This window comes from Cataglyphis hispanica, chromosome 9, assembly GCF_021464435.1.
Source record: "Cataglyphis hispanica isolate Lineage 1 chromosome 9, ULB_Chis1_1.0, whole genome shotgun sequence".
Taxonomy (NCBI): domain Eukaryota; kingdom Metazoa; phylum Arthropoda; class Insecta; order Hymenoptera; family Formicidae; genus Cataglyphis; species Cataglyphis hispanica.
In genome coordinates, this window is record NC_065962.1 from 3869488 (window position 1) to 3884652 (window position 15165).

Below are 15165 nucleotides of genomic sequence, written 5' to 3' on the forward strand. Positions count from 1 at the left end.
AAGCCACAGCTGATCTTGCGACCGTGACCGCGATATCCGATTCGCGCCGATGTAATCCTATACCGTGATACGCACAACTGTGAACGGGAACGAAAAGAAAGTGACTCAATATATAAGAATAAAACTGATTTATTTAGACGAAAAATTATAAAATTTTCAATAAACCGGCTCCTGACCTGGTCCTCGGATCCTAAGCCTTTGGTGGCAAAATCCCAAAATTCCAATGCCTCCCTGCGAGGCACAACAAATTGGTGGCAGCGGTGGGATCGCCAGGACCGTCAGGAACAGCCGAGAAGGCTTGAAAAAATCCAAAGGTTAAAACAGACAACTCAGTAAACAATAAATTAAAGCTGACGGACAACAGCGGAAGCAACATAGACGAATGATAAGTCAGACGAGAGCCAAGCAGATGAAACCCAAATAGGAGTGCCAGCGTCCAAGGACCAGCGCAGAGCCACGACACCTCAACAGACAACGCATCGTTCCCGAACAATGATCCAGTACAACGAGCCCCGAACCGTCAGTCGTACACAATCGTGAAGAATGTTGGAGCTTAAACGGACGACCGAGAACACACGCGGATAAATCAAAGGAAAATAATAAAAAATCAAACGAAAAAATTTCCGAGTCGAAAAGACTACCGCGTCAATTTAAACGAAATTCGACGGTAGCAGCAGCGGAGAAGAAAAGGATAACTTTAGGAAGAAAACGCGACCCGCAGTAGAATATCGGGATATAACACATAAAAGAAGCATCGCGTAATCAAGCAAAAAACGAATTATTGTTAATAACCATTCTCACGCGACAAATAAAAAATGAGGAAATTCAAATGTTATATGATTCAGGCTCTACTATATCATTAATAAAATTAAAGCATTTGAAAGACGACACGCTCATCCAAGAAGAAAAAATTGCGCTCACCGGAGTAACCGGACACAAAATATACATCATCGGAAAAATGTACGGAACAATTAGAATAAATAATCAAAAAGTAAAACATGCATTTTACGTGGTAAGAGACGATATTCCAATCGCGTATGAAGGGATTTTAGGAATCGATTTCCTTCGTCAACATTCCGTAACCTGTGACTATAAACACAACCAATTAAAAATAGGAAACGCCGTGCTAAATTTCCATTCATTTAACCACTTGCGCTGGAAAGACGTGCCACGCACGTCGTAATGCTTTTGTCACAGAATCGCCCACGACGTGGTATGTACATCGTCATGCGATTGTTACAGAAACAGAAACGACGTGCGTGGCACGTCAGGTGGGATTGTTGTCAGAGTACAGATCATCAGTGCACTGCATAGCGTACAGTTATCAATATTTAACCCATATTCTAAAATGGAAAGCAAAAGTGAAGTTAACGACATTATTTCGACAAATGGAAAAAGAAAACACGATGGTAGTGATAGTCATAGTGATAGTGACTTCGATGAAATAATTTTTCCACTCCGAAACCGGCGAAGAATTTTATCTGATGACGAGAAAGAATACATAAATGAAGATTGTGAAATTGATCTTATTCCTAATGAATGGGTATGGAAAGATACCGAAAATATAACTAAAATTTGGAAATATTCACGAACTTCGAAAATAAATATACCTTTTGGGCAAAGTGTCACAGTTTTACAAATGATAAATGAAATACTAACGGAAGACTTTTGGCAAATTATCGTAACTGAAACGAATCGTTACGCGAGCCAGATACTCCGAAATAAAACTCACAAATTAAAAAAATATGAAGATAATTGGAGAGATACAAATCTTGACGAAATAAAAGCATATTTTGCTTTATGCATTCTGATGTCGCAAGTGAAGAAAAACAGTCTTCAATCTTATTGGTCGAAAAGAAGTATAATCGAAACTCCGATATTTCGAAAAATAATGCCATTTTGGAGATTTTCCCAGTTATCGCGCTTTTTACACTTTAGTAACAACGATGTTGAAGACCACAATAATGATCGTTTATGGAAATTGAGAAGTATAATCGATTATTTCAATGAAAAATTTAAGACTATTTACACTCCCGAGGAAGATCTATCATTAGACGAATCACTAATGAAATATACAGGCCGTATGGCATATAAACAGTATAACCCATCGAAAAGGGCCCGCTTTGGAGTAAAATTTTATAAACTGTGCAAATCAAAATCTGGATACTGCATTCAATTCAAGATATACACAGGTCAGGATATAAATAAAAATGCTGACACAAGTGCATCGGAAAGTGTTACAATGTTTATGTGCACAACAATATCTGGTTACGGTCACACTCTGTTTCTCGACAATTAATATTCATCACCAAGTCTATTTGCAAAGTTACAATCTATAAAAACGAATGCCATAGGAACAGTGAGGTGTAACAGAAAGCATATGCCCAAAGAACTAGCAGCGGAAAAATTGAAATGATCTGATGTGATCTCAAGATCGTCTAATGGTATCTTAGTTGCCAGATGGAAAGACAAAAAAGACATATACGTAATGTCCACAAAGCATTCGAAAGTAGAGATGAAAGAAGTAGAAAAGAAGAGGTGGAAAAATAACAACGACCCTGTAACAAAATCCAACATTGTTTTGGAGTACAATAACATGGGTGGCATGGGTGGGGTGGATTTACAAGATAGTCATTTATCTTCTTTTTCTCTTATGAGAAAATATGTAAAAAGCTATAAAAAATATTTTTTTACTTAGCGGATGTTGCGCTTTTTAATTCTTATGTTTTATTCTGTAAGAAAATGGATATAGCAAAAAGCAAGAAATTTTCCTTCCTGAAATTTCGATTAGATGTGGCAGAGCAACTATTACAGGCTGTGTGTATTCCCGATTATAAAAAACGCGGAACGATGTCTGTTGAAAGCACAGCCAATCGTTTAGAGGCAACGCAATGGGGACATTTCCCGAGAAATATTCCACCCACAAATGCCAAAAAGAATCCACAGCGAAGGTGTAGAGTGTGTACCAAACACAAAAGGCGAAGTGAAACTGTATGGGAATGTAAGAAATGCCTTGTACCATTGCATGTTCCAGACTGTTTCGAAAGATATCATACGTTGCATGATTATTAATAAATAAATTAAATATTAATATTTGTATAATTTTATAATCAACCGATGCTTCATATTCCCTTCAAAAAACTATAAAAAGTTCTAGGTCCACGATAAATTAGTTTAGAAAATATAAATCTTTTTCCGATTTCTCTGAGGCATCGAACACTGCGTGACGCCTCCCAGCGAGTTACACTGGACCGTTCTGGTACACGTGTCAGTGAATTTTTTGCCAGCGCAAGTGGTTAACAAAATAATTTTAAAGCCGCACAGTGAAACGATAATAAAGGCCAGAACGGATTAAAACCGAATAGGAATCGTTCGCGCAGAAGAAAAAGCACCCGGATTATATATCGGGAACTGTATAGTAAACACCGCGGACTACACGTGCCCAGCGTCATTAACACCACAGACAGAAAAGTCGAGATGCAAACGCCCCTTATCGCACTCGAAGAAATAGAGAGTGACACGACGTCTGAAATGTATACGATACACACAAGGAATAATTCAAAAACTAAAATCTCGCGAAACGCACATATATGACAATTGTTGCGCACCCAGGATCTAAATATCGAAGAAAAACAGGCACTCTACGGATATGCGAAGATTTTTGTGATATATTTCATGTGGACGAAGAACCACTGACATGCACCGCGACGGTCGAATACGAGATAAACACGCGTGCCAATACCTCGCCGGTGAACGTGAGACCATATCGCCTTCCGGAGAAGCACAAGACGGAAGTAAACAAACAAATGCAACAAATGCTAAAGGATCGAATTATACGGACCAGCACAAGTCAATGGAATGCACCATTATTAGTGGTACCGAAAAAGGCAGAAGCGTCGGGAAAACCTAAGCTCCGAGTAGTAATAGACTTCCGAAGCGACCTGACAGGCGATTCATTTCTACTGCCCAACATTACGGATATATTTGATCAGCTAGGAAACGCTAAATATTTTACTACTCTAGATTTGGCATCAGGTTATTACCAGATACCGATGACCGAAAAAGATAAAAATAAAACTGCATTTTCAACACCCTACGGACGTTATGAATTTAATAGAATGCCGTTTGGACTAAAAAATGCGCCAGCAACATTCCAACGTCTGATGAATTCAGTGCTAATAGGAATACAAGGACTTAAATGTTTGGTTTATTTAGACGACATCGTGATTTACGGATCAAGCCTAGAGGTCCACAACAAACGACTCAAGGAAGTATTGCAGAGACTCCGAGAGAATAATTTGAAATTACAACCGGATAAATGCGAATTTTTGGGCAAAGAAGTAATTTATTTAGGTCATATTATTTCGGAGAACGGAATAATTCCGGATCTGTCAAAGCTAACGGCGATAAAAGAATTTCCAACGCCCCAAAAAGTAGAGGACGTACAATCATTCATAGGCTTAGCCGGATATTATAGGAAATTTATTGAAGACTTTTCCAAAATAGCAAAACCGTTGACAAAACTAACGATGAAAATCGAAAAATTTGAATGGACAACGGAGCAACAAAACGCCTTTGAAATACTAAAAGAAAAACTAATGACGGCGCCAGTGCTAAGATTTCCAGACTTTAATCAAGAATTTACAGTGACCACCGTGCATCCGACTATGCAATCGGAACAGTGTTGTCACAAGGAAAGGTGGGCCATGACCGGCCGATTGCTTACGCAAGCAGAGTATTATCTCGCGCGGAGCAAAACTATAATACGATAGAGAAAGAATTGCTAGCGATCGTATGAGCCGTAAAACATTTTAGGCCATACGTATACGGCACAAAATTTAAAATCGTAACCGACCATAAACCATTAATATGACTTTTTAATGTCAATGATCCAGGATCAAGATTAATCCGCTGAAGACTTAAATTAGAAGAACATGATTATGAAATCATACACAAGGCCGAACGAGCGAACGCTAACGTCGATGCACTGAGCCGCAATGTAATCCGAGATACGAACGAGGTAAAGGAGAAAGAGCGAGAAAATTCTTGCGATAGAAGAAGAGACACTCCGACGAAGAAAATACATACGGAGGAAGAAAAGAAACAAATATATGAATATCATATATTTGTGGATATATGCTCTTAATGCACGTACAGGAGGACATCAAGGAATCGAGCGAACTATACGAAGAATTCGCTTAATTCATAATTGGCCAGGATTAACAAAAGATGTTGATAGATATATAGCCAAATGCGAATATTGCCAAAAAAATAAATTATCGCGAAAAAATAAAGTATCGTTAATAATTACGGATACGCCCACTAAACCGTTCGAAAAATGCGCCCTAGATATTGTAGGACCATTAACCGTCACAACAAATAGAAATAAATATTTATTAATCTTCCAAGATAATTTAACGAAATTTAGCAAAGCGATACCGATCCCTAACCAAGAAGCGAACACGATTAGCAAGGAATTTATTACAAAAATTGTATTAGAACACGGAATTCCGGAAAAAATTCTAACTGATAAAGGCATAAACTTCTTAAGCGAAATATTTAAAAATACGTGCAAATTATTAAAAATAAATAAAATACAAACAACCGCCTATCATCCGGAAAATAATGGCGGGTTAGAGAGATCGCATCTAACATTAGTTGAATATTTGCAACACTATATAAACGAAGATCAGACAGACTGGGACGAATGGATACCGTTCGCGATGTTTACATACACCACATACAGCCACGGGATACACATCCTTCGAACTAGTTTACGTACATCAAGCGGAGTTACCTATGTCATTAACGAGACCGCCGAAACCAACGTATAACTACAACGATTACGCGCAAGAACTAAAAAAAAGGCCACGAGCCACGAATCAGTTCGCAAAAGAACGTATAAAAGAAGAAAAAATAAAAACAGTATGATAAAAATACTAAAGAAATAAAATTTAAAGTAAGCGACAAAGTATTAATGTACGACGAAACACTCCGACGCGGACGATCCAAAAAACTCGAATCCATATGGACCGGACCGTAAATAATAATTAAAAAGAATTCCGACGTAAATTATACGATTAAAAAGGGGAGAAAAACCATGCGCATGCATACAAACAGACTTAAACAATTTACTGAAAATTTAAACACTTACTTTAAATATTAAACGGCCAGGCGCTTGGAGCGGGATGCCGCGACCTCTCACCGGGCGTCGACATTCCCGGAAACCGACGGGCACATCTCCTGGGGGCAGGGCCCAGTGCTCCCGAAAACGGAGGCCATCCGAAGACAGGGAACAGAACGGTGATGATACACACGCGATACGCATCACCATAAAGCGCCGGGCATCACACCTATTTTGTGCCCGCAAAGGCGCGCACACGCGACAAATCACACCGCGGATGTGGCACTACCTCCCTAATTTCACGCGCACCCATCATGCAATCCACGGAAATGCGAAGCGAGTAAGGCTCCGCGCTTCGATACACGGCCGCATAGGCCCGCTCGAAAGAATCGAGCAAAAGCGATGGGCCACCCAGAGGGTCGCTCCTGCAAGCCCGACACATAACCAAACTAGAGTCGGATAACACCTCCAAACACCGCACACAATAGGAAACCATGATTAGATTGAAAAATTCGAACTTGTCTTAAAGAAGCCAACGCTACGAGCGAAAACGCGACGACCCGTCGGAAAGCGCACACGAAATCCATCCCGGAAAAGCGCAACTAACCGATAATAATACGACACCATAGCGAAATATAATATATAAATATAATATTACAGGATACTCGTCAGCTGGAATAGCCAACAATCCAAGGGTCTCACGGAGTCCGATGAAATAAATTCATTGTGCGAAATTCAAGAATTTCAACATAATTCAGGCCTATACCTTGAAAAAACCAGAGATCTATATTTTATTAAGGAAACATGGAAGTTAGTCATTAAATTGGACCTAACCACATTAAACAAAAGATACGAACAAATATCTAACTATTTAAAAAAAACCGAAAAAATGAGCGACACCACGAGATTACAAAATCACTATCATCGGTATGCATGTAGTGCACTAGATATAATAGCAAAAAGGGAAGCCAGATATCTTAAAAACATAATGACACAAATTCAAACAATCTATCAACCATCGACTAACCGACGTAGAGGACTGATAAACGGAATAGGCTCAATAGCGAAATCATTATTCGGAACGATGGACGTGAATGATGAAAAACGTATCAATGAACAATTAGATCTATTAGAAAATAAGCAACAAATAATACAACACGTAGCAAAAAATCAAATCGAAATATTAAATAACACTATAGCACACATTGAAAAGACAGAAGATATAATAAATCGAAACGAAAAACTTCTGCAACAACGGGTGACAGTATACATGGAACGCACCGAAATAAATAAACATTTCATAATAATTACCGTAGTCATTACAGAACTCATACGCGGAAAAAATAATTGAATATCTAACGTACACACGAAAAGGAACAATGCACCCGAAATTAATGCCAATAGAAGCAATTATTACAAGTCTAAAAGAAGCGACGCAACAATTGCAACAGGGTCTGTACTTCCCCTTTAAAATACATGCCGAAGATTGGTTAGCAATAGAGGATCATACCACAATAAGAGCGTTTTACGATAAAAGAAATGTTTATATTATAACATGGAATTGAGAGAAAAATTAACACTAGTTTGCCTAAAGATGTCATTTTGACTGCCTTTCAATTTCAATTAGAAAAACAATTATGTATATAATGACACAGCTTCTTATAATTTTGTGACTTTTTGTGCAACATATAAATGCGTTTATTAATCATTGTAGTTGCCTCCCCCTCCTTCATTTCCGGTATATATATGTGTTATACCTGTATTGCCCAAAAGCAGTCATTTTGACTACTTGGAAAATTTTAAATAATCAAATGACTTTTATTATTGAATTGAGTAAATTTCTTATATGACCAGTTCGGCTCTGGACTGGAATAACAGTTTATATTTTTTTTGATTACCGTCACATGATAACATACAAGTTCATGATAAATTGTCGATTTGGACATATACTTGATAAGTTGTAGTTGTTCAATAACTAAAGTAGTACTTGTTATTCGAATCTTTATGCCAGGCCTGGCCACGCGCCTCGTTCCCCTTGAACGCGCTATAATGTAGTTCAGGGGGGAAGGAGGATCACTGACTGTAGGATCACATACTGTAATCGATACGTTTTGACAGAGTGGGAGAACCGCGAGCTGCGCACGTGTCGACTTTGGTCAGGCCTGCTTTATGCACTGACAGTCTTTCTAACACGTTGTTCAGTTGATTTCTTTTGCGTCCTAAATTCATGAAAGAAATGTCGAATAGAAGAGAGTTATTGGAAAAGCTAAGGAACATAGGTGAAGAGTGTTCCGATATAGAATCAGATGCAACAAGATGGGAACTATCATCTGAAGATGAATCGGATTATATTCAAAGTGAGACATCTGATGCTGAAGATAGCGATGAAGAGGCGATCAGCAACGTTGAAAATGAAAGTGTCATTAATGTGCCCAGGAAAAGGTGTAGGGTGCTAAGTAGTTCAGACTTTGATGAAGAAACTGAAAATACCTTTCAGGAGACCGAAACAGCTGCCGATGGTACTGTGTGGTTAAAATTTGACGAAGGTGGTATTCCTGGAAGGTTACCATCTACTTGTGTTTTCAATGGTGTGAAAGGGCCAACAGGCTACGCCTGGAACATTATGGCAAATAATCTTGTCAGTGCATTCTCGTTGATAATAGATGACTATATTATCAAACATATAAAAAAGTGCACAGAAGAAGAAGGCCGCCGAATTTTGGGGTACAATTGGACAACAACATTACCGAAAATACGTGCATTTATTGGGATTTTATATGCTCGTGGAGCCTACGAGGCAAAAAATTTAAAACTGAGTTATTTATGGTCAGCAAAGTGGGGTCCCGAATTTTTTAGACGAACTATGCCCAGAGATAAGTTCAAGCAAATCCTACGATTTATTCGTTTTGACAAAAGAACTGAAAGAAGTAAACGCATCCAAACAAATAAATTTGCCTTGGTTTCGGAAATATGGGACAAGTTCATTGAAAATAGTCAAGCTTGCTATCAAGGGCAAAATATAATAGTTGACGAGCAATTATTTCCGACAAAAGCCAGGTGCAAGTTTATACAGTATATGCCTAATAAACCCAACAAATTTGGCATCAAATTCTGGCTTGCATCAGATGTTAGTAGCAAGTACGTTTTGAATGGTTTTCCTTACTTGGGGAAAGATGAACAACGACCATCGTCAATGCTTCTCAGTGAACACGTTGTTCTGAAACTTGTCGAACCATATACAAGCTGTGGAAGGAATATCACGACCGATAACTTTTTCACTAGCATGTCACTCGCGATAAAATTATTGGCCAAAGAAACAACACTAGTTGGAACTATTAGAGGAAATAAAAGAGAACTACCCAAAGCAGCCAAACAAACGAAGGATAACATGCCTCGTTTTTCCACTCTCCTATATAAATCAGAAAATTGTGTCCTTACAATATATAAAAGCAAACCGAATAAAAGAGTAGCTGTTCTAAGTTCCAGGCATAAATTTGTGAAAATTGATAAAAGTAATAAAAAAATGTTACCGGACTCTATTCAATTTTATAACAAAACAAAATTTGGAGTTGATATGGCGGATCAAATGGCCAAAAAATATACAGTAAAATCTAGTTCTCGTAGATGGCCCCTCAAAATATTTTTCAATATTTTAGATTTGGCGGCTATAAATGCTTGGATCCTTTACAAAGAAGCGACAGGAATACAAATACAACGAAAACAGTTCTTGTTTCAATTAGCAGAACAGCTTTCCACCAATTACAGAGCTGCAAGAAAGAAAAATTCATCAGAACATGAAGACCCACAAAGATCAACTGCAACATCATCAAATACAACATATTTTAACAAACGAAAAATTTGTCAAGTACGACTTTGCCACAATAACAAAACAAATAATATATGTGAAAAATGTCAAAAGTATGTTTGCGGAAGATGTACACATAAAAAGATTTCCACTTTCATTTGCTTAAAATGTACAAATAATGCATAAATTATTTTTTTTTTTCCAAGTGAAGTAAATTTTTTTTATTGTTAATACTTACTAATAACTTGTTGTATGATAAATACATACTGTAAATAATATAAAAAATATTAAAAATTAATTTTAAACAAATTTCTTTACGCATTAGTTATTTTTTCACAATGCAGTCATTTTGACTGCTTTGGGGCAATATAGGTATATACTAAGTTTCAGTCTTTCTAGTGTTAAATAATTTATTTTATGGAATCATATAATTATTGAAATTAAATTATTAAATAGGCTAAAAGAAATAATAATTGGTCATGGTCTAACTGAGACTAGATGAAATGTATGATTTTGGATAATTTTTAACATAATATATATATATATATATATATATATATATATAATTATAATTAAAAAGAAATATTGAATAATAAATTTATATTTATAATTAAGTTAAAATTAATTAAAAATATTTTTAAATTTCTCTTCTATATAGAGTTGATAAGATGGAGAAAACATAAGCTTGGATAATAGAAACTGAAATTTCTAAAATAAATAAGAGAATTGAGAAAAAATTATCGTTAAAAAAATAAAAATATTATTAATGACTTCACCAGATGATTCTAAGGGAAAGAGAAGTAAATGACCAGCAATTATATTTGCTGTAAGACGAATAGCTAAAGTAAAAGGGCGAATAATTAATCTAATAGATTCAATGATAACTATAAAAGGCATTAAAATATAAGGAGTTCCTTGGGGAGTTAAATGGGCAAGTAATTCATTTATATATTTAAATATTCTATATATTATAGAATTATAGAAATTCAAAGAGTTAGAGAAAGAGAGAGACAAAATCTTAAGTGTCTTGAGGATGTGAAAATATAAGGAAATAATCCTATGAAATTGCAAGTAATAATTAATGAAAAAGGTCTTTAAAAAATAATTAAATTTGAATAGGAATAATTAATTAAAATTTTAAATTCTTTAAATAAAAATTTTAATAATAAATTTCATATTATAACATATCGTGATGGGATTAATTAAAATTGATATGGAAAAATAAAAAAATAATTAAAATTTTTAATCAGTTTAAAGAAAAATTTAGGCTTGTTTAAGCATCAAAAATTGAAAATAAGTTTATTATCATTTTCAGATTCAGTTAGACTTATTTTTTGTGTTAAGAAGTAATTTATTATTCAATAATAAGGGAAGATAAAAAAAGTAAATTATTCTTAGAATAGTAAATAAAGTAATTAAGGAGGAAAGGAGGGTAAATATTCATATTATAGGTATTATATGTGGAATGAAAGAATATTTTTAATTTATAAGAAAATATTTTTAGATTGACAATTTAATGTTATTTATTTAAACTAATTCTTTACATTAAAAATAGGTGTAAAACTATTATGGTTGATTTAAAAAATTAAAACTTACTTTTTCAGTCATTTAATGATAAAATTTAAATTATAAAGATTTTATTTGATATTTAAAAAAATGATTTTAATCAATTTCTAAAATTAATAAAGTTGGTTGATTCAATAACAATAGTATAAATCTATGATTTATCCCACAAATTTCAGAACATTGACCAAAAAATACTCCAGGACGATTTATAAATAAAAGAGATTGATTAAGTCGTCCTGGGGTGGAGTCTATTTTAATACCAAGAGATGGAACAGTTCAGGAGTGAATTACATCTATAGAGGTTGTTAAAATTCGAATATTATAATTAAAAGGTAAGATACATCGATTATCTACATCTAATAAACGAAATTCATTGGGTTTAAGATCTTGAGTAGGAATTATAAATGAATCAAATTCAATATTAATAAAATCAGAATATTCATATCTTCAGTATCATTGATGACCAATAGATTTAAGATTGAAAAATCAATCGCTAAAACAGTAAGGAACAGGAGGTTGATGAGTTCGCAGCCTCCGCCGAGTATTCTCGACATCTGTTTGCCTGCTAATCCTTCTCCAGGTGGCGAAGCCACCTCCGTATAGCCCAAGAGCTGACGAGTTCGCCGCTCTTCCCGAGTATACTCGTGTCTTAGGGTCCTACCATCTGATCATCCAAACTCCGCGCTAGCCGCATCCCCGAAAGAATCTAGGGATTCGCGCCGCGGATCAATATCACCGACGTTTTACGCGCACCGCAGCCCATTGCACCTCACTTCACGCCGATCATCTCGCGATAATTATACGAGTACAATAATTATATCAATAATTACACATTGTACGGTCGCGAATTAATAGCCGACCGCACGCCGACAACTCCAATACATGAAATATCGATAATCGCGCTCGGCGGCCTCACTGCCCGCTTCACCACACGCATCCCGCGCCATAAGGATACGGCGCGTCAACACTACGCGCCCGTGTTCCCGCATGCTCCGCGTCATCAACGAAGTCAGACGACAACACTGGCACGCTCATCTCGCTTCGCATCACAACATCGCGGGTTTTAAATACATTGTAGATATATATAACTGATCATTGCCAATAAAGGCAAATAAATTACTTATTTAACACCTTAAATCGATCGTGTGTCTCAACTCTTCACGAACCCTGATCCCGACTGCGCTGATCGCGCATCCGCAACCGCTCGTGAAGCAGCCCGTCACATATACAGATTGTGACGTTGCCGACCCGCGCGCGTCCACCGGATCTCTCCCCGATCATTGAGCGTGGAATACGCACCTGCGCCAGTCGAAAAACAGCAGATCCGTACCGAAATCTTCAGAGGGGCGTTGTTTGTCGGATTTATTTTGTTAGTTTTAATTTCTTTTATTATTCTATTATTTCGATACATTATGGAAGCCTTATCGGAGAAGCGGGAAAGCGGTCGCAAAGACAACAATCCAGACAACTCGGAAGAGGGGCAACCTTCGAGAGCATGTGAGACGGAAGGGAATTATCAACAGCCGAATTCGAAAACGCGAGAGGAGCGCAAGAGGACAAGGGGATTCGCGCACCTTGAAGCAGGATCGTGCGGAGACGTGTCCCTGAAGGACTCCGAAGGAGCTCCACCGCCGCGAGGCGCGGCGGGAGAAAAAGAGGTCGTCGAGAGTCACCAGTTCGTTCCTCGATCCTGAGATCCTGAGATCCAGGCGGGACCCGCTGAGGCCCTCTCAGAATGGCTCTGCGAAAATTATTGATCGCGATCTCGGGGATGTGTGCGTCCCCGGTATGATCATGTGCGTGCCGCTCGGCAGCTGCGTGTTGTCACGAGATTGGTCGTGATAACACGCACCCCGATTGCGCATCTCCGGCTGGCCCAGAGTTACCGATTCTAGATCGCAGGTCAGACTGGCGCTGAGAATAGCGTGCGATAGACGTGTGATAGAGAGGACAATTTGCGAGCATTACAAGCGTGAACGAGTGCAGAGATCCCGGACGAAAGCGAGGGGATCGAGAGAGTGTACGGCCCGACTCCGACGGATCCCGAGAACGAGGGCAGACGCGGAGACGCCGCCAGACTCTTGGACTCCCAGAGAGAGAGCATCGTTGCCGGTGAGGTTATCCCACTGTATCGTAGCCACGCGTGTTCGCGATATCGGAATCGCGCCGTTCTGTCGTCGTGGCCGCAATTTTGGTGTTATTTTTGCATTTGAATTCCGCTCGGAATTTTAGTGTTTATCGCGTCGTTCTTAGCGGAATTGCGACTGCGACACGGCCACATCGGCAAGCGATTCGAGCTCCGAAGCGTTCCGAATATTGGTTTCGCGGATTCAATTAATATCGCGCGATTTATATCGCATGTATCTCTCTGGAGATAGCGGCTCGGTAATATGGCGTAATATAATAGTCGCGAAATTTTTCGCCCGTCTAGCGTTTAAGTCAGATATGCGTGAGTAGTCCGTCGCCGAGTGTGAGTGTGTCTCGCGATCATGTATTTCTTTTGTTAGCCGTCGAGTGTGAGCGTGTTTCATGCGGATATATTTCTGTTTACTTCTTTTGTCGAATAACATGCGTGAAGTGGATGATCGATAGAATGATTTTGCAGTTGGTGCGTAAAATTGTACAGAGCGTTGCGAGCTATATTTATGCGGTGCATGTTAGGGGTGCATTGGATGCATGTGGTGGACGTACGGCATGATAAGATAGTGAGCGATATATTATCGATCTACGAGGGGTCCGATAATCGACCTGGTATAATTGCGCTCGGGTATAGGCCCGACCGACTTTGATTTAAGGAGTCCTATTTTCCGCTGCGTTTAACTGTCTCTAAAATCCAGTCTCGCTTCCGCGAATTTGTCGTCGCCGAATCACCGCGCGAATTTACCGCTTCTTTATAGTTTATCCATCCGGACACGATACTTTCACAGTAATAAATTTATTATTTTCTTGTTACCTCACGAGTTTGCTCTCTTTTTACGGGTATTTGTCGCTCTGTCTTTGTCGCCTTTTGCCTCTATATTGCGTTCGTTCAACATACGCCCTGCCCCTCTACCGTTAAGTGAGCTAGTTCGCCCGCGACGAAATTTACTTCTTTCTTCGCATCTTTTGCGCCTATCTCGCGTATTTGACTAATTGATACGTGCAAGACCGTATCTGGCACCCAATTTAAATTCTCGCGAGTTTTAAGGTTTCGTCACGGCACGCGCAGAACATCTTCTACCCCGTTCCCTTCCGGCGTGTAACCATTTCTTGATTCACTGTGTTTTCGTCGACGATCCCTTTTCCCGCATCTCCCGACCGGCGAATCGTAATCCCGTTTGCCGGCAACGGAACATCCGCGCGACGGAGAGATCGCGACAGCGGATGCGCGCAGAGTTCGCGAAGGGAAAAATCGTCGCAATATATATATATATATATATATATATATATATATATATTGCGACGATTTTTCTCTTTGCGGATGGTCAAACGCGGCGAGCGTCCGCCAATCTTGCCATCACGCTGATGTTAGGTTGCGCCGACGAACGAGAGTAAGATTCGGTAGACGGGAAATGCAGGAAAAAAGATCGTTGACAAAAATGCGAGGCAGAAAGAGAAGATATACGCAGTAGAAAGGAACGGAGTGGAAGGTGTTCCGCGTGTGCAGTGACGAAATCTTTAATAATTCGCG

At 38.4% G+C, this 15165-nt stretch overlaps 1 protein-coding gene across 1 annotated transcript; it reads left to right on the top strand.

Moving 5' to 3' along the window:
• Nucleotides 1-1348: 1348 nt before the first annotated feature.
• On the top strand, nucleotides 1349-2299 carry LOC126851918 (piggyBac transposable element-derived protein 4-like). Its single transcript, XM_050596252.1, has one exon. The coding sequence runs from the start codon at nucleotides 1349-1351 to the stop codon at nucleotides 2297-2299; it is 951 nt and encodes a 316-aa protein (XP_050452209.1).
• The last annotated feature ends 12866 nt before the right edge of the window (nucleotides 2300-15165 follow it).

What these genes read in the sequence shown, in the direction of transcription:
- LOC126851918 (XM_050596252.1), top strand. Translation starts at nt 1,349, where the DNA reads ATGGAAAGCAAAAGTGAAGTTAACGACATTATTTCGACAAATGGAAAA.